Below are 26,692 nucleotides of genomic sequence, written 5' to 3'. Positions count from 1 at the left end.
GAAATGTTAGGAAACAAGGTAAGGTTTCAATGTACTGAGATATGTTTGATTGTGGTTTTGAATCTTACCTCGTTTACTGACGTTTAGGTTTACGTTTCTTTTTAATTTTTTTAAACCTTTCTGTAAATGTTACGAGTTTACGAGTAACGATAGAAAATTAAAAATCTATGAAAATTTGTTTTGCTGGTTTTTCTGGTTTTGCATCTATATGGTAATATTTTAGATTCATTACATTGCATTACTCTATCATGAGGTTTGCACATAATAAATTGTCTCTATATGAATCTATTTAAAATTCATTTACACTTGAAAAACCTGCAATCAAACAATTATGGAATATCCTATGAATTTGACAATCGCAAGTTAATAGTGAGGTTAAAAGTTTCAAAAGTTTGAGATTATTTGGTCTCTTTGCAACTTGTTGAAACATTAATGCATACTTTTTCAATAAGTCAGCGCAGCCAGATTAACCTAAAATTTCAAATTAGTGCGCACGGAACGTCATTCTGATCGTTTGCTAATTGTCGACATACTCGACATTGTCGACATTGGCAACAACTTTAAATCACTCGACATCGACATGATTGTCGACATGACATTATCGACATTGCCCATCCCTGCGTAAGAGATACTTAACACGGCATTGGTCGCTAGGTTGGCTGTCACGTCATAGATCTGGATCCCGCGTACCAAAAAAAAGTTGATTAGTAGCAAGCTGAAAATTTGTTAACCTTACGATGACCAACCTTTTTTTTGTTACACGGATGACCAAGGGGGGGGGGAAATGACCCCAGGTCAAAAATGTCAAAAATGACAATTGACAAAAAAATAAAGTTTTTTTTTATATTGAAATATTGAATGGGTTGCATATGTCGCACCCTTAGTATTAAAAGGGCACATCTCGAAAATTAGCGTTTCTGAGTTTTTGGCATAAATGGGCACAAAACTACTAGTACTACAACTTGGCCTTGACAGAAATTGAAAACGGAGAATATAAAGCAAGTCCCGATATAATGTGACCCTTTCGTACTCCCCTCTCCGCCAACACATCTTCCCGCGAGATAGACCCATTCAGTAAGGTGCCGATGTCTGTCGAAGCAGGTGTGTTAGTGAGCGCTCTCATTACGAGTTGAGCCCTTCTATTACAAAACTTGAGGTACGTGTTGTTTTATATTTTTTGTTTTATAAAGGCACATTAAGATTAAATGCTGTATATTTCTAAAACTTCCGAAAATTTATGGGTTTATTTAAAAAGAGTTCTTTATATTACTAAAACTATTGTATGATTTTTGGAACTATATCTAAAGGATTCGTGTTATTACAAAAATATCTGTTTGATTTACAATATCATTGAAAGTTAAATCCTTGTAATACTAAAATAATTCAACGAGTTTCTTAGTTGTGTCCATAAACTACAAAGTTTTTTGGTACTAAGGCCTTAATTATTGTTATTATTTTATGTACTAACAAGTATTAAATAAGAGGGTAACCATATCTTAACCTCTTACAGATACATTGCAAAAAAATTGAAGAAATATGTCATCACGATCGCGAAGAATTATGAACCTTCTTAATGTTTCACATCTACCTGATGAATGGGAAAACAGTTGCGATAAGGACCCAAACGTAAGTTTATAATTTACTAACATGTATAAACTACTTACATATTATTTTGCATTTTTAGGTCAGCAATGAAGAAAAAGAGAACATCCCTTTAAGTTCAACATCAAAACGTTCGTCGAGATCGTCATCTAGTAGTTCCAGTTCGTCTTCTAGCGTCAACAGTAGCAGTTCGTCATCTTCTAGCAGCAGCTCTTCCTCTCGATGTTGTTCACTGGAACAAGGACGATTTGTTTCCCATATCTTAAAAGGTAAAGAAATTGAAGCCCAGCCTCAGTCTTTATCATCTAGAACTACTTCACCTTCAATACTAGAATCCGTAATTTTAACACCACGAACTCCAGCTGTACATTACCGTATATCGCCAATGAATTCAGAAGAGAGTGATGCTGATATTAGTGACAATGATCCCACTTATAATGAACATCAAGGTAGAAAACGTTCGCCAAGCTCATCTTCAAGTTCCTCTGATGATGGTACTTCTGAAGTAGTTGCAACATCGCCCAGGAGATCGAAGAAACGTAAAGCTGATCCTACTAAATGGAAGCAAAATAACCAAAAGATAAAACGAAATGCAGGAGAACAATACATTTCTACTAAGACTAGAAACGTTGTTCCTGCGCGTCAAATGAAGAGTCCATGCAATCAGAAATGCAGATTGAAATGCAGCGAAAATTTTGATGAGGCTAAAAGACTTCAACATTTCAAATGTTTTTGGGCACTAGGAGATTTGCAATTACAGCTTATGTTTATAAAAGCAAGAATGGCTTTAGTTGAACCTAAATATAAGTATTCAAACGCTCAACATCCCAGAGCACCAAATGCTGCTTTCTACTTGTACGATGATAACGCCAAAATCAGAGTCTGCAAAACATTTTTTATCAATACGTTGGGAATAACAAGTAAAATGATTCGCACAGTAAGATATAAGACTAACAATTGCAATTCTGTTGAAGAAGATAGAAGAGGCAAACATAATAGTCATAGACGCGTGGATGACAATCTGAAAGAAGATATCATTAGATTTATCAATCTAATACCACGAATTGAATCGCATTATTTAAGAGCGTCGACCTCAAGAGAGTTCATAAGTGGATCGAAAAGTATTACTGACTTGTTTAGAGACTTTCAAGAAAAACAGAAGAATAATTCCCGAGATTCTGAAAAGTTTCATTTGTTTTATGAGATTTTTACTACCCATTTTAATTTGGGTTTTTTTCAACCCAAGAAAGATCAATGCGATCTTTGTTTACAGTATAACAACTCTTCTGCTGATCAGAGGCTTGCTCTCAAAGTCAAATATGATACTCACCTAGAAGAAAAGGAATTAAGCCGAGCCGAAAAAAAGAATGATAGAATGACTCTTGACAAATATAATTTATGCGTTTGCTACGATGTTCAAGCGATAATGCAAAGTCCCAATGGAGAAACATCATCGTTTTATTATAAATCCAAATTGAATAGCTACAACTTTACTTTGACTGTGTTAAATAAATTACCAGAGAATGAAGACGATTTTAAAGGCTATGGTGACGTGCATTGCTATTTCTGGGATGAGACCCAAGGAAAAAGAGGTGCAGTGGAGATTGGAAGTTGCGTTTTAGACTTTTTAAAGAAGGTTTGTGAGGATGCAGGTGAACATGAAGTTAACGTAACATTTGTAACAGATAATTGTTGTGGTCAAAACAAAAATAAATACATAGCTTCTTTATACATGTTTGCAGTCACTACTATAAAAAACTTAAAGGGTATAACTCACAAATTCCTTATAAAAGGTCATACGCAAAATGAAGCCGACAATGTACACATGCTGATACAGAAACAAATATCAAGAGATTTAAAAGCTGGTCCAATCTTAACACCACTTCAATACACCACCGCAATTCAGAGAGCTAGGAAAACGGGGAAACCTTTTATCGTTCATACTTTGAATCATGATTTCTTTTACGACTTGAAAGATTTACAAGTCAAGTGGGGATATAATTTCAACGTTGATGAAGAGAAGAATACCATCGTATGGAATCACATCAAAGTTATGAAATTTACGAAAGGAAACCCATTCTTTTTTCAATATAAGACATCATACAAAGACGCGTTTAAACAAATAAATGTTAGAAACAAAAGAAAGAAAATGTTGGATAATAAAGAAATATCTATCAAAACAGTTTATAGTGCGCCATTTGAGTTAAGTTTAAATAAGAAACAGGATCTCAAAGAATTAATTTCTAAGAGACTTATTGACCCTTATCATGCCTGTTACTATAATAATATATTAATGTAACTGTTTTCTAATTGTAATTTTTAATACTTTGTTTTATTTTTGAAATGATTTATGACTATTACTTAAAACTTAAACCTGCTGGCTATTTTATATTTCATAGTTCTTTAGCTACTATTCCAGTCGTTAGCTATTCTATTCTATTCAAACACGACTGATTGTAAAAAATGAATATGATAGATCTTAAGCGCTCGCACAAAAGAAGAATGATTTTATGTTGAGAAAATTTGTTAATTTTTTTGTCTAGTAAATTCAGTAATTTTTTGTGAGAACTATTTTAGTTTTGTGTTACATTATAAACGTTAAGACAATTCTGGTTTTTTTATATGACTGTCCCAAAAAGAGTGTTATAGTTTTTGTTATTGGATTTGTATGCTACATGCCTACTACTTTTTGGTTTTTGAGAATAAAGTTATTTTTTGTTAATCTTTTACGATTTAATGTTTTATTAATTCCTTTACAAGAGGCACTTTTATCATTGAAAGTAGTTAAACATTATTATTACACAGCCATATTTAGATTTGTAACTTAAAAAATAGTGTATATTTAATCATTAAAAGGCTTAATTCGTAAGATGTCTTCAAAATTTAAAGAAATTTAGTGGGAGAGGGGCCTATCTTGGAAGAGATTCTTTGAAACGTTTTTTTTTTAATTAAATTATTTTTTTTGTAATATTTCGATTATCCATTATAGAGTACAAATACTGTAAATTGTATACCTAGATTTTTATTTATCTATCTTTTCAAATAAAAATGTTATAGGTGAGTAAATGAAAACGATGAAGTTGCTTAATCTTTAATCTCGTTTTCCCAAAAGTAACGATTTTCGAGATGTGCCCTTTTAATACTAAGGGAGCGATGTGTGTCCATATTAAATGTAGTAATGAAACAAAGACTTACTTACTTAAAATGATTGTGAGTAAGTCTTTGTTTCATTACTACATTTTTTTTTATATTTTTTATGGCATGGACTTTATGTCATTCAGCCAGTCCCAACATGAGTATTAGTGTCATGTGTAGTGTGTATGTTGAGTAAGTGTCTTGTTACTTTGCAAATTATACGTCATTAGCGTAAAACTACTTGGTATTACACATAATATACGGTATTTTACTAAATATCAACTTCAGAATACATTTTTTATTCGTAAAGTATAGGGAATTTTTTTTTATTTCAAAATATGAGGATATCTAGAATGATATTAAAGTCAAATAAAAAAATAATGAGTTAAATATTGAAAATACTTTTGAATTTATTAAAGAAAAACATACGCTGGGGTCACAATTTCCCCCGCTTTTTAGGAACAGGGTAGCATTTAGGATTATCTTTTTGTTTAGTTAGAATATATATTATCTTATAAAATACGAAATTTATATTTTAATTTTGCAAAAGTGCTCGACAAAGAACCTGATTGTTTTAGTTGATATCCGATAATAGGAACCATATTATACAGGGCGAGAAAACCAAGACTTAATTTTTTTGTCAACAATTTTATGTACAAAAAATATACGTTTTATTTTTAATTTTTGATATACTTAGTTGTTTGTACTACTGTTGTCTCCGTAAACACACTTCTATTACAAACTCCAACTTTATTGGCCACTTTTTCACAATATCTTCAACCATAACCCGGGATGTTCTTATTGTCTTTCACATTAAAAATGATTTCTATATTATGATTAAAATGACTTCAACACTAAGAGGGCTTCTTTTACTTCGTTCACGAGGAGGACTCCATGTATTTTCAACCAATTCATCAGCAGAATCAGTGGACGACATTTTTGGTTTCAATAACTGTTATTGAAATATGTGATTACTGTTTACAATCACATGTAGATACGGTCGTTATACAGATAAAAATGTATACAGTGCGTCTATAAAGTAACGCATAAATTCATTGTTTCGTAAACCGGCGACTTTAACGAAAAATCCCGAAACAGGTCGATTTTTATTTTTAAATTACAATTTTGTTGGCATATATATCATACTAGTGACGTCATCCATCTAGACTTGATGACGTAATCGGTGATTTTTTTAAATAAGAATAGGGAACGTGATAGCTCATTTGAAAGGTTATTAATTCTCTATTTATTAGTATAAACATTAACATAATTATTTATACAGGGTGTTCAAAAAAATTATTAAATTAAATTAATTGAGGCAAGAAGAAGAATGTATGTAATTTATTTAATTCAAAATACGTTTTACTATTGTCAGAAAATAGGCAAAACATGTTTATTTGACAAATAAATATTGCTTCCACCCACCTGCCTCTTGGAAATTTGAACATTTCGTTTAAGCGAAAATCAATTCCTATTTTTTAAATAAAACATTTTTATGTTTTCTGACAGCTGTAACATGTATTTAGAATTAAACAAATTACATACATTCATATTTTTGTGTCAATTAATTTAATTAAAAAAAAATTGGACAACCTGTATAAATAATTATGTTGATGTTGATATTGCTGAATAGAGAATTAAATACCCTTTCAAATGAGCCATTACATGATCCCTATTCTCATTTAAAAAAATCATCGATAACGTCATCACGCCCAGATGCATGTATATGTCAAAAAATCGTCATTTAAAAATAAAAATCGACCTGTTTTGGGATTTTTCGGTAAAGTCGCCTGTTTACAAAATAATGAATTTATGCGTCACTTTATGGACGCACTGTACTTAAGTAGTTTTAAATCGCACAACAAATAATTGCTAATTCAACATTAACAGCATAAACATAATTGTCCTTTAACCATAAAGACGACTAAAAATTTACTAACAAATATTTTTTTATCATTTTATTAGGTGCAAATTTACAATCTACTCTAATTACAACACATAGTATTTAGCAAATAGTAGCAAAGTCTTGAATCCTGGCATGCTTTGGGCACCATCCATCGATGGTTCTCCAATACACATAATCAGTTAGGTCCTCTGGCCATGTCATTTACAGTCTTCTTCCCACAAGTGGCGGCTGGTAGAGCTGTTGAATAGTTTGACTTTCATGGGCGGAATTTCTTTCTTGGGCTTTGTTTGCCTGTAGTTTAATAGCATCTTCGATGAATGGTATCCCAAGATCATTATGGATAGTTATATTGGAAACGTACCATGGTGCATTCGCTATCATCCGCAGCGAGTTTGATTGAAAAGTTTGCAATATTTTAGTGTTGCTCGGTTTGCTGCAGCCCCATAACTCTATACCATAACTCCATATCGGCTTTAGTATAATTTTGTATAATAATCTAACTAATCTAACTAACAAATCGATTCAAATTACAAAATTTCAATACCGAAATATTATACCTACCTAAATCTTGTCCGAACCTGTATAAGTTGCCGACGATGTCGGCAGTAACAAAATAAAGATGGACCTTTCGGTTAGTTTTTAAAATTCTTGAAGAACTGTTACTTGCATGTACGCATGAGCTATTCATTAATTTTCTAAATCGAATTATTTTGTCACTTACTATATATTCAGTGATTACAATAATTTATTTACTATGCAATAAACACTAATAGTTGAGAAAAGAAAAAAATAATAAAGTGTCATAATTATACTGTTGCATATCGGAACGAGTAGACTCATTTGGAACATCTTTAACAATTATCTGTTAAATTGATCGTTGTTTACATGCCCTGCATGGCTTATTGAATTAAACTATAGACACCGTTAAGCTATTAACAAATTGTCAGCTTGTTATTAATCAACTTTTTTGGTACGCGGGATCCAGGCCTATCAATCGTCGAGCGAGAGATTTTTTCTCACATATCCAACTTTTGCATTTTTTTACTAGATAACATTTTCAAAATAGATTTTAAATTCAATAAAGTTATTATTAGTTTTACCCAATGTAACTGTTAATGCGCTTGTAAATTTTAATCTAAAAATGTAGAAATAATATTAATTTTAATATTTCAATATAATGTACGTTAATTTCAAATTTGTACTAGAACCTTTATTTTATTAATCCACAAGGAAAAAGTTTTCCTCTAGTTGGCTGTATACCATATAATACGAAAAAACCAATAAAATCCTTTATAAAAGGTATATATTTAAAATCCCTAAAAAGGGCTATATCACAGAACTAGTTCTCGATTGGTTGACCAATCATCATCAGTGCTTACCTAAAAAGAATATAACCTAATAAAATAATGCAAAGATTTTAAAATTTTGACTCCGGTTAAGAAAAGTTGTAGGTTATACTCACGTGATCTAACATGCTAACCACCAAAATAAAATATTACAAAAATATGTGGGTAAAAACCCTTTAAATGTAATCCGTCAAGGAAACATCGATGAAAAATGCGAACTTAAGCATGGATGCTTAAAATATTCTATGTAATACGCTCTAGGTACCATCTGAGCTCTGATTCGACTTGTTTACATGATGACAGTATGGTAGCAAGTGACGATGAAATGGATGGGGACTCCTGAACGATGACATGACAGAAGTGACTTCCTACTAATTTAACGTCATATTTGAATACTATTCAAATGCAGCCTGTTAAATTAAGAAATATAACAAAACCCAGTCCACTGTGATAAATAATCAATTAAAATAAAATAAACTAGATGTTGTAGTTATAAAAATGTATTCACGTTTATTGTCAATGAAGGTGGTAGGCAAACCACATTACACAAATTTTTATTCGAAAACTAAAATCAGTAATCAAATCTTATTGTCAATAGACCCAAGATTTAAAAAAGCAATTTTGTGTTGATTTAAAGTTATCGAATTTATTTAACTTATTGGTAGCTGTTGGAATTTGTGTAAGTTTAAAAAGAGGTCACAGTAGGGGTGACTGAAGTGTAAAAATGTCGTAAATAATCTAGGGGGATATATCATTAAGAAAACACAAGCTCAGACTTAGGCGAATAATTCCTAAGGGCCCTGCAGGCTGCCCGGATGCCTAAGGGATTAAAACCAAAACGTCATAAGATGAAGTTGACAGTATGGGGAGGAGAGGATAAGTATGAGATGTCTATGAGGAAATTAATGAGAATGGAACATGAACGGGACCCAGAAAAAAAATAAGACTTTTTGATTTGGTTTTAATATAGATGAGTGTTATGTGTTAATAATGGCAGATTGAATAGATGGGGTGAGAATAGTCATATGTAGAATTATGAGGGTGGGTTGTATATAGATGAAAATTTAGATAATGTGGATATGCGTGGATGATGATATTTGTAATTTATATGTATGTTATGGATAGATGAAAATGGTTTGATGGGTGAAGATGAAAAGAAGATTATTGTGGATTGTACCAAATCAATTATAAGTGTGAATGTGAACATCTGAACGAAGCAGGAAAAGGGGGGGGGGGGTGAAAAATGTGTTAAGAAAATAGTTGTCGATGGAGTGGTTGGAAGTTCCGATTGAACTAAACATGGCGGTTGACACAGTTCGGACTTTTTTATTTTTCTTTGATTATTTCTAGGTCCTTGTACAAGAATTCATCTGTACTCAGTAGATATATCTTAAAAACACCCTGTAATTATCTACGATAATTACTTTCAGTTATTTATGTCATCATAACAATATTACAACCTTCATTCGATTATATAAATAGTGTTATCCTAGATCACGATTCACTAATAATTGCAGAGTCAATTATAAACACTTTTCATGGTCGATGCTGAATAGGCATTTCTAAATATATAAACAGCAAAACTATAACAAGGGAATTCTTATTATTATATTAGACATTCGTCATTCTATTTTGGTGATCAGACGTAATATTTCCACATTAAAGATAGTGTCTCTTTCTTCACGAGATGTTCTTTGGGTGCGGTGCTACCAGCTTATGCTCATGCGAGTGTAAATAAAACAACTCAACAAGTAAAAGCGTATCAATTATTCCACCCCTCGGATAAGGGATAACCACCCTCACCGGGAGAAGATAGCCTTAATGCCAGGGCTGTCATATGGCGATCCAAGACCAGGCGAGAACTCAGACCTAGCAGTCTAGAACGAGAAATGAGAAAACACGTCAATGTTCAGGCACCTAGACCACCTTAGACAACAGTGTGGTATGTAAAATGGATGGAGACATCAGGCCGACGCGGAGCTGAAAAGGGAATAGTATGTAGATGGAACATCGTGGGACAATGGAAAATGGACAATGCTATGGAACGTGCAGCGAGGACTTGTGATACGAACAAAGACGTGTAAAAGTGGTAAGTCCATATTAGCTATTTTTATGGTATTTCCTGATTAATATAAAGTATAAAGTATAAACATTATGTGCTACCTTAATTACATTAATATATGTTTCAAGTTTACCTATTTTTACTTAATTATTCTATTCTATTACCAATATTTATCAATATACAAAGATTTTTTTTTACCCTCATATTAAGTTATTATAGGACGCAATGATACAATTTTATATGATTTTTTTACATATTTATCAACGTATACTTTATCCTTGCTGACTTTTATTCATTTATTATTTGACTACTGATTTTTAGTACATTTTTGCAATTTTTTATGATTTTAATATTTGCTATCGTAAATATATCTATCAAAATAAATATACGATATATAAAAAATATACGCTATAGGCATAATACATTTAAATTATTATTCTAACTACTTATTTACAAGGGTTATATTAATATAACGTTATTTATTTTTGAATTTTTTATTACCACTGCAATTTTTACATATTTTTACCATATATTGACGTATTATTTTATCTCCATATTTTTTACTATATATCTATATACTACATATCTATATACACCGTAAGACTATCGAATTTATATTTTCGCTAAGAAGTGCAGAAGCTGGAAAAAAGAAAAAAATTATGTATAAATGAGTAGCAACAAAGTTACTTGGGAAGATTTTGTCAAAATAGTTGAGGAAATTGCACAAGAAATAGACAGGCAAAGCAGAAGAGTCTTAAAGAAAAAAGTTCCGAAATCTAAGGACATAAAGGAAGAAGTGACGACACAGCTAATTAAAGCTTATAACAAGTTCACGCAATTGACTAGGAAAAACTGGGAAGCACTTTCGGACAAACAAAGGGAATCGTGCAACAAATATTTTGGAAAACTCAGAGACAAAGTTATACGATCATTTCAAGCAGTAAATGTGAGAACAGTGGTTCCAAGTTCAATACATCAACCAATCGACAAGGAAGTTGAAGAGGAACAAAGCGATGAGGAAATAGAAGAAGAAATAATTAACGACGGAATAAAAGAGGAAAAAGGTGACATAAAACAAGATATAACAATATTAAACATGGCTTTGACAATCAATGAATTTTTGAATATCCCAAGCAAGATATTGCCCAACGAGTTCGATGGAAGCGCAGGGAAATTACAACCATTTTTAGACGCATTAGAACTACTTGGAAAATTGGCAGAAGGTCATGAAGACACAGCTGTAACGCTAATAAAAACGCGACTCACCAATAAGGCTAGGAACCTAATAACCACAGAAGATACGATTCCACGGATAGCTGAAGCACTAAAGAAAGAATTAAAAGGTGATAATCCGAAGAATTTAATAGCCAAATTAGCCAAAAAAAGGCAAGGGCATAGAGATGCAGCAGTGTACGTATCTGAAGTGGAAAAGTTAGCAGAACAATTAAAAGTAGCATACATAGCGGAAGGAATGCCACTTGACTTAGCAAAGAAATATACGACGGAAGCAGTAGTAACAACAATGAAACGAAACGCTAATGCAGAGAAAGCTAAGCTAATACTGGAAGCAGGTAACTTTACATCACCGCAGGAAGTAGTATCTAAATTTTTGTCGATCGATACGACTGAAGAAAATGCACAAGGAAGAGTCTTAAATTATAGGACAAACTACGAGAATAGGAGAGGACAGCAGCAATACAGAAGAGGATACCATAACAAATATGACAGAGGAAGAAGAAATAACTTCGGACAACGGAACGAAGGAGAAGCAACGGACAATCAACGAAATTATTCGAACAGAGGATACAGACAATTTAACAATCAAACATACAGAGGAAACCAGAGAGGCGGACGTAACAGGAACGTAAGGTTACTAGAAATAAAGGACAGTCAAGAAGAGCAAGAAAACCAGCAGTTGGGGTTTTGAATGAACAAGAAGTTGGAAGCACACAGGGAGAAATAAAATATAACATTTACAACTTCGACCTAAACCTAACGAACTTTGTACGAATGAAAACAGGAATACTTGAAAACACAAGCACTTTTATCATAGACACAGGAGCTGACATTTCAATACTAAAATGTTCACAAGATTTTATGAAGGAACAGGTGAAACCAAACACAAAGGCGAAAATAAAAGGAGTCACTAAAGGAGAGTTGCAAACAATGGGAGAAGTTGAGACAACACTCGAAGTAAAAGGAACTCGATTCGAACACATCTTTCAATTGGTAGAACCTAACTTTCCAATTCCAACAGACGGAATCATTGGGAGAGACTTTATTTCTAACTTTCAATGTATACTAGATTACGCAAACCTTAAAATGCACATTAAAGAGGACAACGATTGTTACATTAGTACGAAAATTCTGGATAATATAGACAATGACACCATAATAATACCGCCTAGATGTGAAATTTACAGAATCGTAAAAATTTTTCAAACGTTAAAGAAAGACAGGATAGTGGAACAGCAAGAAATACAACCAGGAATATTCATAGCAAGAGCAATTATTTCAAGTAATAATCCATACATCAAAATTTTGAACACAACGTACGAAACAGTAAATGTAGACGCAAGCACAATCAGGACGTTGGATATTAAACTATTCAATATATATAGGCTAGTCAACGACAGCAAGGACAGAAAAAAAGAATTACGAGAATCACTGAAATTAGACATACCAGAATACATACGAGACAACTTAGTATCGTTATGCGAGGAATATTCAGACATATTCGCCCTAAGGCATGATATGTTAACCTGTAACAATTTCTACGAACAAAAACTAAGAGTTAAAGACCAAACTCCGGTATATATCAAGAATTATAGGACACCTCATGCGCAAACAGAGGAATTAAATCGACAAGTACAAAACCTAAGAGACCAAGGAATCATAGAACCATCTACATCCGAGTACAACAGCCCAGTAGTACTGGTACCGAAAAAAGCTATAGATGGAGGAAAAGCATGGAGATTATGCATAGATTTTAGACAACTGAACAAGAAGATAGTTACAGACAAATTTCCATTACCAAGAATAGATTCGATATTAGATCAACTAGGAAGAGCAAAATGGTTTTCAGTTATAGACTTAATGTCAGGCTTTCACCAGATACCATTAGAAAAATCATCGAGAAAATACACATCGTTCAGCACAGAAAATGGAGCATTTCAATTTACCAGATTACCTTTTGGATTAAATGTAAGCCCAAATAGCTTTTCAAGAATGATGTCAATAGCATTTTCAGGATTAACACCAGACAAAGCATTTCTTTACATGGACGATATCGTAGTAATTGGAATATCCGAAAAACATCACTTAGACAACCTGAAAAAGACATTCGAGACATGTCGAAAATTCAATTTGAAACTTAACCCAGGAAAATGTCAATTCTTTAGAAGGGAAGTAACATATTTAGGACATGATCTTTCTCAAGAGGGAGTATCACCAGACAAAGCGAAGTATGCAGCAATTGAACAATATCCGACACCTCAGACAGCGGAGAAAACAAAGAGATTTGTAGCATTTTGCAACTATTACAGACGTTTTATTAAAAATTTTGCGGAAATATGCAGACCACTCAACAAATTATCGAGGAAATGAGTAGAATTTTCGTGGACCGAGGAGTGTGAAAAAGCATTCAAAAAGCTTAAAGCATCTCTGACGAAACCACCAATTTTAAAATATCCTGATTTCAACAAACAGTTTATCTTAACAACAGACGCATCCAATGAGAGTTGTTCAGCAATCCTAAGTCAAGATTACAACGGAATTGACCTACCTATAGCATATGCATCAAGAAGTTTTAGTAAAGGAGAATGTAATAAACCTATAATCGTTAAGGAATTACTAGCGATTCATTGGGGAATTAATTATTTTAAATGTTATCTATATGGAGCACCAACATTCAAAGTAAAAACAGACCATAAACCTTTGACACACCTATTTGCAATGAAAGAACCAACCTCAAAACTCACGAGGATCAGATTAGACCTAGAAGAATATGACTTCGACATAGAGTATATAACAGGGAAAAGTAACTACGCAGACAGCCTTTCAAGAATAACATTGCATCAACTAAAAAACCTATACATAGACAACGCCCATATACTAGCTATAACAAGAGCTCAAGCAAAAGAAAAGGAGAAAGAAGCAAAACAAACAAAGGCTGAAAGTGAACTCGCACTACAGCCACAAGCCACCAAACAGACAGTAAGGAAGGTACTAAATAATTTAGAGGCGCATAGACTACCAATTTTGTCCTTTGGAGCAGAACTAATCTCACCAAGACTGAGCATTAGGGCCAAAAACAAAATAAAATGCAGCAAAAGCATAGCCACAGGATTGAATCGTTTCGATTTAAACCAAGCGTTGGTACAGCTTGATAAGCTGGCGGTAGAGAATGCAGTACGTAAAGTAAAAATATACGTAAATGATATTATTTTTAAAATGTGCACAATTGATGAATTTATTAAAGAAGGAAATAAAAAATTGAAGAATATAGAAATATACATATGTGAAGTACCAGAAACAATAAAAGATGACAAAGAAAAACACAGATTAATAGAAGAATACCATAATCACCCGATGTTCGGAGGACACTTAAAGAAAAATAGACTAATAAAGAAGCTAAAAGCAAGATTTAGATGGAAAAATTTGGAAAAAGACGTAAGAAAATACGTTAAACAATGCCATGAATGTCAAGTTAACAAACCGAATAGAACACATGTCAAAGAAGACGTGATATCGGACACTTCTTCGGAACCAGAGGACACAGAATACGTAAACACGATAGGTCAACTCACTAGAAGCAATGAAAGCAAGGAAGACAAAAAAGAGCGGCAAGAAGAAAATAAGCCCAAAACAACATCACAACACTTTAAAATAGGAGACCTAGTCCTGGTAAAAACGGAAGAGAATGGTAAGTTTGATAGTCATAGTCTTTATGTAGGTCCTTTCACGATAACAGAAGTAAATAACGTTAATTGTAAAATCAGAATAGAAAACAATAAAATCAGGGAAATACATAAGAATAGATTATATGCTTACACTCCGAAAACACAGTGAGTGACAAGTGTTACGAAACAATGTTGTTAAACGAACATTTTATATTATTTATGTATTTGCGTAGGCTTAGGAAGTTTGTATATAAAATAAATTTTTTTGTATTGATTACAACACAGTATGGGTTGGTAGCACGACTTGAAAAGTTCCCTCCCCGTAGTCGGAAAATTCCTAAAAAGGGAAGGTGTACAAGAATTCATCTGTACTCAGTAGATATATCTTAAAACACCCTGTAATTATCTACGATAATTACTTTCAGTTATTTATGTCATCATAACAATATTACAACCTTCATTCGATTATGTAAATATTGTTATCCTAGATCACGATTCACTAATAATTGCAGAGTCAATTATAAACACTTTTCATGGTCGATGCTGAATAGGCAATTCTAAATATATAAACAGCAAAACTATAACAAGGGAATTCTTATTATTATATTAGACATTCGTCATTCTATTTTGGTGATCAGACGTAATATTTCCACATTAAAGATAGTGTCTCTTTCTTCACGAGATGTTCTTTGGGTGCGGTGCTACCAGCTTATGCCCATGCGAGTGTAAATAAAACAACTCAACAAGTAAAAGCGTATCAATTATTCCACCCCTCGGATAAGGGATAACCACCCTCACCGGGAGAAGATAGCCTTAATGCCAGGGCTGTCATATCCTCGTAAAAGTCCACTTTTAAGAAGTCATTCTGTGGAATGTTCTGAAGTAGAGAGACATCATCTGGGACATTCAAAGTATGATTTTTATGTTTAAGATGTTGAGAAAAGGTAGAGGTGTTCTCTCTTTTGGTGTGTTCAAGAGAGCGAGAAGCAAGTGATCTACAAGTTCTTCCTATGTAAGTAACATCACAGTCAGAACATGGTAGTCTATAAACACCACTACGATTCATGTAGTTGATACTATCTTTGGAATTGGATAGAAATTGTCCTAAGTTGTTGGAATACTTTATAAGAAATTTGGATGTTATCTACTAATCTTTTGATAATATTTGCAATATCCCCAAATGCTCTTAGAAGAGAGTGTACCAGATTAATAGTTTCTTGTTTTGGGATTAAAGTAAAAATATTGCTAACATCAAATGAAAGCATGGTAATGTTTGGGCGAAGCTGGATTTGTTGGAGATTGTTGACAAGATGACTTGTGTTTTTGACTGAGAATCGAGGGGTGAAGTTCGTCATGTTGTTAATAAGATTGAGTATAAATTTTGAAAGAATGGAAAGAGGAGTGTTTATGAAGCTAACAACTGGATGAATGGGGATTCCCTCTTTATGTATCTTAGGTAAACCATACAGTCTTGGTGTTAGGGGATTACTGGGTATTTTATAGTCATGTGCAAATTGTTCAGAAAACAAATTCGGCAAACGGTTCGAGGTTATCTTTGAGTTTGTTAATGAATTTCTTGGAAGGATCTTCTGGAAGTGACAAGAAATTATTATATCAGAAAGAAAAGTAGTGACTTTGTCAATATAGAGAGTTTGGTCTAGAATAACCAAACAATTGCCTTTGTCTGTCTTACTTATTATTAGCTTATTAGATTTGACTTTATTTTTGATGGATTTAAGGGTTTTAAGATGGTTCTGACGTTTCTTGTCTAAAAATTGAGGAAAGCTGGAGTTCAGAAATATGTTCTGAGAAAAGGCAGGTATATTAATAAACAAGACATTGTTGGAAGTATTTAATGACAAATTAGTGGTGGAATTCTTAGAAAGTGTAGAAGATGAAATGTATTTATAATTGAATTTTAAAAGTTTATCCAAGCCCCTAATATAATAATACCAACACAAATGAAGTTACTTTTGAACATACGATAAAAATACTAAGAGGCAAAAAAGTTTTAAAAACATGTGTTTAACTAATGGTACCACAATAATAACTTATTTGGAACGTGCACAAAAGTTTGGGGGGTTTAAGGGAACAAACCCCCATAAAATTTTAATGGGGTTTACAAATTTCACTGTTATTTTTTTATAACGTGCTCCTACCATAAGAATGGCACATGTTGTAACGGTGCGTCCCGTTATTCAAGTATTTTTGAAATCGTTAATTATTTTTTCATTATTTTCCATTAATTTTAATGACGTTTGTTATAAAATTACCGTCCAAATCGGAGTAATATTTTCAAATATTTATTTTAATGACGTCATACCTAAACACACTTAAAACTACGTGTTAGTTTCTTGGGTTGGTATCGCTTAATATTACTTCGTATTCTGAGGTCGTCCTTGTGACAGACGGAAAGATCGGACTTTACTTTTGGTTGGAACTTTTGAGTGACATGTGGCAAATTTAGGTCAAGTTTGGAGGTTAACAATACCTCGTTTCAGTTAAATTATTGGAAGTTCGAAATGTGGTTCACTCAATTTTTTAGTAGTGTTTAGAAGGAGCCAAAGAATGCCACTCATGTGAAAACTTAAAAAAACACCTCACAACACCGAGAGGCAACCAGTTCCAACCAATAGTCACTTGGGGGAACAAGTTTTTGGAGCGTTCCAGCTCCATTTTCGTCTTTGCACCTGGACTATCAGAAGGCATGGTTTGGCAACATCCTGGTGCTCATTTTAGGATGCAGCAGCGGACTTTTTATGAGTTATTTGGGTTTGTTTGGGAACAGTGAGTTTTGGTGACAGTACCTTTCTGTATATGGTGTTTCACATCACAGACATTTTGGTTTAATGCACTATGTTTAGTAATTATAATTGTTAAGATTTAGCTTGAATTTATTTGGTTTTTTTTAATATATATATATAAGTTTAGTAAGTTCCCAAACTCATGTATAATCCTGCGGTGCTCTTCGTTGAGCTCGGCGTATCTGCCAAAAAGGTATTATTGTATTTTGTTGTTAATTTTGTTGATTTCATTTCATTATGTAAATATAGTTTGTAATATGAATTGTTTTTCTCCCAGATATTTTGGTGTTCATTTGCTTATCTTCATTTATTCGGCCAATTCAAGTCGTTTGTATATTTATCTTCACTTCAATTTATTTAACATTCATTTTGCTTAATTCATTTTATTGTAGTCAGGCTTGTGCCTGCTTATTTATATTAATATATTCATATTTGTCGGTTTTTAATTTAGTTGAATGTAGCAGGCGTACTATAATCATTTGGTAAAGGTAGTCTCATGTGAGTTGTACCCTATGTGTAAGTAAGAGGTATTTTAATTTTGTAACATGTAGCATGTAACATTATTGTTACATTACATTATATTTTTTAATATTGTAACCACATCACTTTTGTCATTTTAGAGTCACGTAATATTCATTTTGTAACTCAGAGATTGTGAAAATATAAGTAGTTATATTTAATAAATTTTGTTTATTTTTGGTATATCATTCATTATTTTTATTCCTTTATGTTTACATTTACTGACTTAATATATTATACAGCAGTGTAAGATACCTGGGGCCTCGATTTTTGACCCTTCGCTTCGTTATGGAACCTATTCGCTTCGTATCTGTTTAGTATACGAAACGAATACGTTCGATAACGAAGCGAAGGGTCAAAAATCGAGGCCCTGGGAAAGTGATGAAAGATCATTTCCTGACGCCCATGATTTGTCTGTTTTTATTCAATTTATTCTGCATTAGCAATTATTCATCTTTATTCATTTTCAGTACAGTGTTATTATCTTAATATTTCCATTCTTAGTCATCATCACTATCTACTTTGAGCTACCGTCTTTGACAGGCATGCAAATTGGCCGTATCCATCCTTGAGTGTCAAGTGGAGAGTGTCCTTGCATCTCTTACTAGCCAGACTCCCTTCATTTGTTTGTTCCATTAGCTACGTTAATCTGTTTTTCGTTTTCTATTTCAGTTGAAGTTTATCACTCTATTTACATTCTCTCCAACAGAAGTCTTTCTTTTGTGTTACAATGACCATTTTCAATAAAAATTTTTTAATAGTTATCGATATATTGAAAAAAATCGATTTTAATTTTGTAACTTCAGAGGGTTGTAACTTATTTCTGCGACCGTTTAATAACATGCACATTATTCTCTATTTTTTAATAGAGAATAGCACCGATTACTTTACCCGTGAGTAGTATTTCATTACTCACGGGCTGAAGTTACTCACGAGTCATTGCTCACGAGCTGAAGTTAGATTCAAGTGGTGCATGCCACTTTTAATATTATTGGTATATAAACGGCAAAAAAAAATTCTTAAACTTGTTTATTTAATAAAATAATAATTATTAAATTATAATTTATATCAATAATTACCTTCGAAAAATTTTTAAAGGAATTTTAACTGTAAATGTCAGTATATTTTTTACGTTTATATCTTGTTTACTAAAAATTTTGACGTTTATCATTAATTTATTTTAGTGACAGTGACATTAGCGCATTTTGTTTGTGTTAGTTGGAATTCACTAATATTGTGTTCATTTTTTAAATCATATAGTGTTAAAAATATGTTACAACATATTTTATATAGTTAAATCATTATATTATATTATAGTTAAATGTAAATATACATTATAACTTTAATGAAATACATCCACCGATAATAGCCATTTCCTATTTATTAGATTCATTGAGAGTATTTACAAATTTATGCTTATAAATTTTCGGAAACGAATAGAACTTGGATTGACTATTTCTTGTTGTATTTTTTATAATACATAAGAATTTATTAATAGTAGGCAACCAATTATTTAGCCACTTATTGGGGGTAAACAGCGTTTAGGAATTTTTGTAAATGATTATATTTTAAATCTCGAGTAGTTGATAATTATATTATTTACTAATTAAAATAAAAAAGGCCGTAGAAAAAGTATAGTATTCTACTCGCATGTAATGGTTATTACTCTGATGAATTACGATACTCACCTATGTCTCGTGTCGCAAACTTCATCATCGTAAGTAATAGCCATCATTACAAGCTCGTTGAATAATATACTAATTTTCTACGACCGTTTAATAATATGCTCATTATTCACTATTTTTGAATAGATAATAACACTTTACTTTATTAATACTTTACCCGTGAATAATAGTTCATTACTCACTGGCTGAAGTTACTCACGGGTCATTACTCACGGGTTGAAGTTAGATTCAAGTGGTGCATGGCACTTTTAAACATATTATTAGCAAATATAATTACTTAAACTTGTTTATTTAATAAAATAATCATTGCAATTATTTACATCAACAATTAACTTTGAAAAATGCTTAAACGGTTTTTAACTGTAACAATGCATCAGTATATTTTTTACGTTTAAATTTCAACATTTCACATTTTAAGATTGACGTAATTAAAAGGTAAATATAAACAATGGTTACTAATTCCGTAAAAGGGTTTTCGGATATGAAATTTATATCAATAAATTCTGTTTCACTTACTGTTGATTGTACAATAGATTTTATTGGGAGCAAAATTTCTTTTTCACGTAATTGCCTTAAAATAATAATATGTCTTATTTTTAAAAGTCACCGCCATTATATACCATGACACTAATGACAACTGTTTACTGTTTCATAAGCTCAAGAAAGGTAATTATGACAGTTTTTCCAAAGTTATATAAAATATGTTTTCTTAGGAAAGATAAAATCCCTTGATTTTAAATAATGTTAGTAGTTGATAATTATATTTTTCTACTAATCCAAATAAAAAAGGTCGTAGAAAAAGTATACAATTCTACTAGCATCTAATGGATATTACTCACTCCGATGAATTACGACACTCACCTACGGCTCCTGTCGCAAACTTCATCATCGTGAGTAATAACTGTCATTACATGCTCGTTGAATAATATATGTACTATTATGTGCACATTTGTGCTAAGGTAAGTTAGGTTCAATCGAACTATTTTTGGGCCCAGAATATGTTATTTAATTTATGACCTGCATTTTTGTTACACCCTGTATATGGTAAATTTATCACCAAACATAGCACTAAGATCAATAATTTATGTTTAAGTTACGCATGCTTCCATATAAGAAATTTAATTCAACCCATCTATTCATTACCAAACAACAATTAAAGAAAGATCCAACTATAGTAATAATAATATTTATTCATCCTTTCAGACATACTATTTTTATAGTAGGGGAGGAAAGTATGCTAAATTTGCAGTTATTCTAGCGTTATGGGGACCTAATGGGTTTGAAGAGTAGGTCCTAAACCAAAAATAGTTAAGTTAAGTTTTCGATAAAGTGGGGACTTTCCATTTTATAATTAAATTTTCCATTTCCAACAATAATTGTTTTTTCCGATTATAGCGCCAACTAACCATAATACGAAAAAATGTCTCGAAAATGGCCACTATTCAAGATTTTAAAGCAACCCCCCACCCCACCTACGTGGGAGGCCGTGTTTGGTAAAAAGTAAAGTTCGTGTAACCTTCTGGCTAAGGTCTAGTGTTAGGGTTTTCAGGTCGCACAAGCGCCCTTAATATGACTTAACACGACTACTTACGTAGCCGGGACCGACGGCTTTACGTGCCCTCCGAAGCACGGTGGCTGCTCAGTTAAATTAGATATTGAAAAATTTTTCAGTGCCAGGATTCGAACACGGGCCCTCTAGCTTGACAAGCCAGTAACATAGCCACTTCGCTACGGCCGCCACTACCGTGTTTGGTGACATGCGATAGATTTAAAAAAAAATATTGTGTATTTCTTAGTTTTTCGATCTGACCTTCATTTCGCAAAATATTCGCTTTTTTGTGAAACTTTGTGACTCACATTTGCCTTACGCCCCACTCAAACCATCAGATTTTTGAAATCTACATTCTTGCGCATGTATGTACTTAACTAATCTGAGAAGAAGAGTAAACACCAAACTGCAATACAAGCTCAAAGTTGGAACGCTTCCAGGATAGTGTAGCGGCCCTTGAAAAACTCATCGTTGAGGTGACAAATACAAAGGTTATCATAAAGCAGGAGGTCGACAACCTGAGAAATCGGTTGTTCGATTATACCGAGGAAGAGGAAGAAAGCAAGAAGAAAGAAGAGGTTCCAAAGAAGTCTGTTTGCACGACATCTAGAGGTGTGCAGACCAACATGGAGCCCTTGAAAGGAAATAAGATGGCGACAATGGGTGTTCAAGTGGACCTAGAGAACCCAGAAGCCATTAAAAGAAGGGTGAATGCCATCACGAAAAAAATGGCAATATCCGAGTACGAGGAAATATCAGAGTGAAATAGCAGCAGACGTGGCATTATTTGTTACCAACAACGACGAGGACAACAAAGCCACGGAAATGGTGAAAGGAATGTTTCCTGACCTACCAGGCGTTCCAGCGGAGGTGGATGAGGATGGCGGCCTGGGAACTGTGAGAGTGACGATGTCTGCTCATATAGATGGAACGTGGATTGACAAGGAGAAATATGGATTCAAACTTCTCCCAAACAAAAAGGAAGAACTCGAGTCGGTGAAGTTCCTCAAGACGTGCAGGAAACTGGTACAGAAGCTGAATGAGCTAGGAAGATAAAGAGTGGGAATCCACATGCCAACATCACTAGGAGTTGAGACATCGAGGAGAATCCTGGAGTGAGCTGCAAGAGAAAGGGGTGTGACGATCACGCTCATATGCAAAAAAATTCAAGAAGAGGGTGGGCAAACATTAACACCAAGCCCAGAGAACAAAGTGGAGTAGTACTCATTAGCAAAAACAAGGAAAAATCATTTGCAGACCTAATGACAAAAGTGAAAAATAACCTCACAAGAAGAAAAACCATCGACATAAAAAGGATCAGACAGACCAGAAACCAAGGAATATCACTGGAGTTGGGCGGAGGAAGCTAAATATCGGAGGAAGTGAAGGAACTCCTCTCTGGTAGCACATGCGTGTCAAGAGCAGTGGCAAAAGGGGGCGTCGTAAAGAAAAGAATCTTGGTGCAGGACATCCCACCCAACACAACGGAGGAGGTGATCCAAAAGGCCACAGAAGAAGCAGCAGGTAAAGAGCGGGCATGTGACATCGTAAACACCTGGACCGAGACACGGAGCGGAGTAAGAGATATGATGAATGCCGTGGTGGATGTGGATGAAGACACAGCCGAAAAAATCCTAAGAATGAGAAGAATAAAGGTAGAGTATGCCTCCTGTCGATTCATAGAAGCAAGGAGAGAAATACCGAGATGCTTGAGATGCCTAGCCTTTGGACACAAGCAATGGCACTGTAGAGGGCAGAACAGAAGAGGATGTTGCTTCCGATGCGGCAAAGAGGGGCGTCAGAATGCAAGGGAGAAACAATCAGATGTCTCAACTGCGATGTGACCGGGCATGTGGCGAACTCAAGAAGATGTCCAAAGTTCAACCAACTGGTTGAAAGTAGGGACCACTAAGGACTAGTCCCAGGAAGAGCGCGCGAGTGGAAATAGTATGAAAGAGATCGCGAAAGAAGTCCGAGTCTAAGAAATGGCGAACACAGTAAACAAGATCCGAAAGCTGAGAGTACTTTCAAAGAACGTGGGAACGGCTAGATTAGCACATGATCTCGCGGTTCACTAGAAAAGAATATCGACGTGCTGGTGACGGCAAAGCCAAACCCTACAGCGGCTAAGAAAAGAGGATAGTTTTTGGATACGACCGGGAGGGCCGCTGTACGAATCTACAATAAAAAGCTGCGAGTGCATGAAATTAAACCGAAAGGAGGATACGTGATCGTCCGGATGGAGAGGATGCAGCTGGTCTGCTGTTATGCTTCTCCGAACATAAGAGTGGGTGATTACGAGGGGAAGATGGACGAAATCATGCAGGAAGTTGGGAACACAGGAGGAGAATGCGTAGTGCTGGGAGATAAAATGCAAAATCAGAGGAGTGGGGATCTCCTATCACCGACAGTCGCTGCATGAACTGACCGACTGAGTGGGTACTCTGGATCTGGCAGTACTAAACACAGGTCTGGAGCCTACGTTTGTTAGGAGAGGTACGGGTTAGTACATCGACGTGACTATGGCGACACAAGGAATAGCGACGAAAGCAAGAGGCTGGAACGTTTTGCCAGACGACACCGGAACGGAGCATCAGTATATCGGTTTCTCGATAGTCGGGGAGGGGACGACTAACGCGGTCCGTGCGTCTGGTACGTCAGGGGCGGATGCGGCGATGGAAATGATTGAAAAATATACGAGGAGCTGATCAAATGGAGAGTGAGCATGATGCAGGGTCAAACACCGACGGTCAAAAACATGGAGAGGTTAATTAAAGAAGCGATGGAGGGAAGCAGAATGGGTCTCCAAGATGTTAACAGAATGCTGAGTCGATCCTGAGGTCATCGAGGAGATTGAGTAGGAGTACCGCGTACGGAAGAGGGAACTCTACAGGAAAATTCGTACAGAAAAAAGAAGGCACTGCAGAGAATTATGTGAAAAACTGGATGATGACATCTGGAGTCAGGGATACAGGATCGCCATGTCGTATGAAATGCCTATGGATAAGAAGCTCTAGGTAACACGAGAGCTCTTTCCCGCCTGGCAGATGGCATTGAGTACGGAGAGACGAGGTGGGCGCTGTTAAGACGCGAAGGTCCACCGGTCTGGATCAGATATCACCTGAGGCGGTGAGGTATCTAGGACGGGCGGAGGCTGCGTTTCTTCTGGAGCACATGAATGCACTGCTGGAAGCACAGAACTTTCCTGAGCCTTGGAGGACAACGAAGTTGGTACTGCTGCTCAAAGCTGGGGAAAAGTATCGACCCATATGTCTTCTTCCGTGCGTCGGTATGCTGTATGAAAGAATGCTGCGGGTACGTATCGATGGCATGATTGGGAGGTTGGGAGGCTTATCCCCAAGGCACGATCGTGGATGTAACGGCAGTTGTTTCCCAGGGATCTGTCTTGGGCCCGACGCTATGGAACCTGGCATATGACGAGATTATGAACTGTAAATATGGAGAGGGTACGACTCCCTTCGCATTCGCGGACGACCTCGCTGTGCTAGTAATGGCGCGGGACGAGCCTGATCTTAAATACCGTGTACGGAACGAAGGTGGCGTCGTGAAGAAATGGATGACACAGCAAGGACTGAAACTCGTAGCAGAGAAGACCGAAGCCATCATTCTGAAGGGGAAAAAGAACAGGCAAAATGTGGAACTACAATGTGCAGGGGCGCGTCTAATACCCAAGAAACACGTAAAGTACCTAGGAGTGACGTTGCACCAGAATGGAAAGTGGGGGGTGCACGTGCTTGTGGTGACCCGGAAGTATGTAAAAAGTGCGGCTGTGTTGGGGAGGGTGATGCCCAACATTGGAGGACCCAAATCCGAAAGGAGGAGGGCCTTGCACGGTGTTGTGCTGTCTATCGTCCTCTACGTGACACCAGTCTGGAGTGAGGCGGTAGAGATACAGACCTACATGGGGATCATTGCACGAGTGAACAGAACAAGTCTGCTGCGAGTGGCATGCGCCTACAGGACTGTGTCTGCCGTAGCCTTCTGGGCCATCACTGGATGTGTTCCGCTTCATGTGTTGGTAGTAGAAAGAAAAGAACTATAGGAGAGAAGAGATCTTGAGCTCACTATGGCCGAGAGAAGACAGGAAATGGAAAGGTCAATTGAAAGATAACAGGAAGAATGAAACAACATGAAGCATGTGGCACAGTGGACAAAGATGCTGCTCCCGAACTTAAAAAATTGGATGGACTGTGGTCACAGGCGAGGATTATTTCCTAACGCAGGTACTCACAGGACACGGGAGTTTTAAAGCCTGCCTTTCTAGGTTTGAAAAGGCTGACACTGATGAATATCTATATTACAGACACCCGGACACTATTACACATACCATGCTAGAGTGCAACAGTTGGATAGTAGAAAGGAGCAGAATGGAAAGAGAGACAGGTGTGAATTTTGTGACAGTGCGAGAAATGATTAAGAGAATGATTGAAAATAGATCTGGTTGGACTAGTATACACAACTATATCCGTGTAGTGATCAAGAAGAAAGAAGAGGAGGAAAAACAGCTATACCAACGATAGGGGGAGAGGGAAATATATTGTAAGTAGAAGGTAGAGGGAATAAGTTTTGATGAGAGGCGAATAGGTGAGTTAGATTATATAAGACACACTGTGGGAAAGAAGTTCTAAAAAAAATGTACAAACAAAAAAACACAATATTGGGACCAAAAAAGGGAGAAACGGGGAAAAGGAAGGGCCGCCTTGCTTACAGTCTGTGGATAAATAAAGGTAAAATGCTGCGGAACCGATGTCCTCCTTGCAGCGGCCATTCCGCTTTCGGAGCGGTAGATGACAGAGGAGGGTCTGGTTTAGCAGGTAGGCATTCGGCGTAGCATGGCGATGAGAGAGCGTTTTAAAGTATCTCGGGAACTATCGCCGGAGCTACGAGGAATGAATCCTGCACTAAGGTCAGTCAGGCGGCGTTCTGGACTGAGATGTCTTTTGAAGATTCCAGACCCCCTCTTTAAAAGATGAAAAAAAATCTGACGAATTTGAGTTTTTTAAGGATAGATTTTTTTCAGACCCCCTTAACGAACTCCCCAGTATTAAGAACCAATATATGGAAGACGTACATTTACAGGGTACAAGGTTTCTTCCCATGTGATAAACTGACGCGCTCGAGTAACTGCAAAAATCTCTGCTTGGGTTCCCCTACCAAAAAGA

At 35.2% G+C, this 26,692-nt stretch overlaps 1 protein-coding gene across 1 annotated transcript; it reads left to right on the top strand.

Moving 5' to 3' along the window:
- The first annotated feature begins 878 nt into the window (after positions 1 to 878).
- LOC126886171 (uncharacterized) lies at positions 879 to 22,273 on the top strand. Its single transcript, XM_050653023.1, has 4 exons — positions 879 to 1,156; positions 1,511 to 1,626; positions 1,685 to 3,634; positions 21,950 to 22,273. The coding sequence occupies exons 2-4, from the start codon at positions 1,537 to 1,539 to the stop codon at positions 22,271 to 22,273; spliced, it is 2,364 nt and encodes a 787-aa protein (XP_050508980.1). The 5' UTR covers positions 879 to 1,156; positions 1,511 to 1,536.
- Positions 22,274 to 26,692: the final 4,419 nt, after the last annotated feature.

The sequence above is a fragment of the Diabrotica virgifera genome, chromosome 6 (genome assembly GCF_917563875.1).
Source record: "Diabrotica virgifera virgifera chromosome 6, PGI_DIABVI_V3a".
Taxonomy (NCBI): domain Eukaryota; kingdom Metazoa; phylum Arthropoda; class Insecta; order Coleoptera; family Chrysomelidae; genus Diabrotica; species Diabrotica virgifera.
The sequence above is the reverse complement of the archived record's forward strand: the minus strand, read 5'-3'. Positions and strand labels throughout refer to the sequence as shown.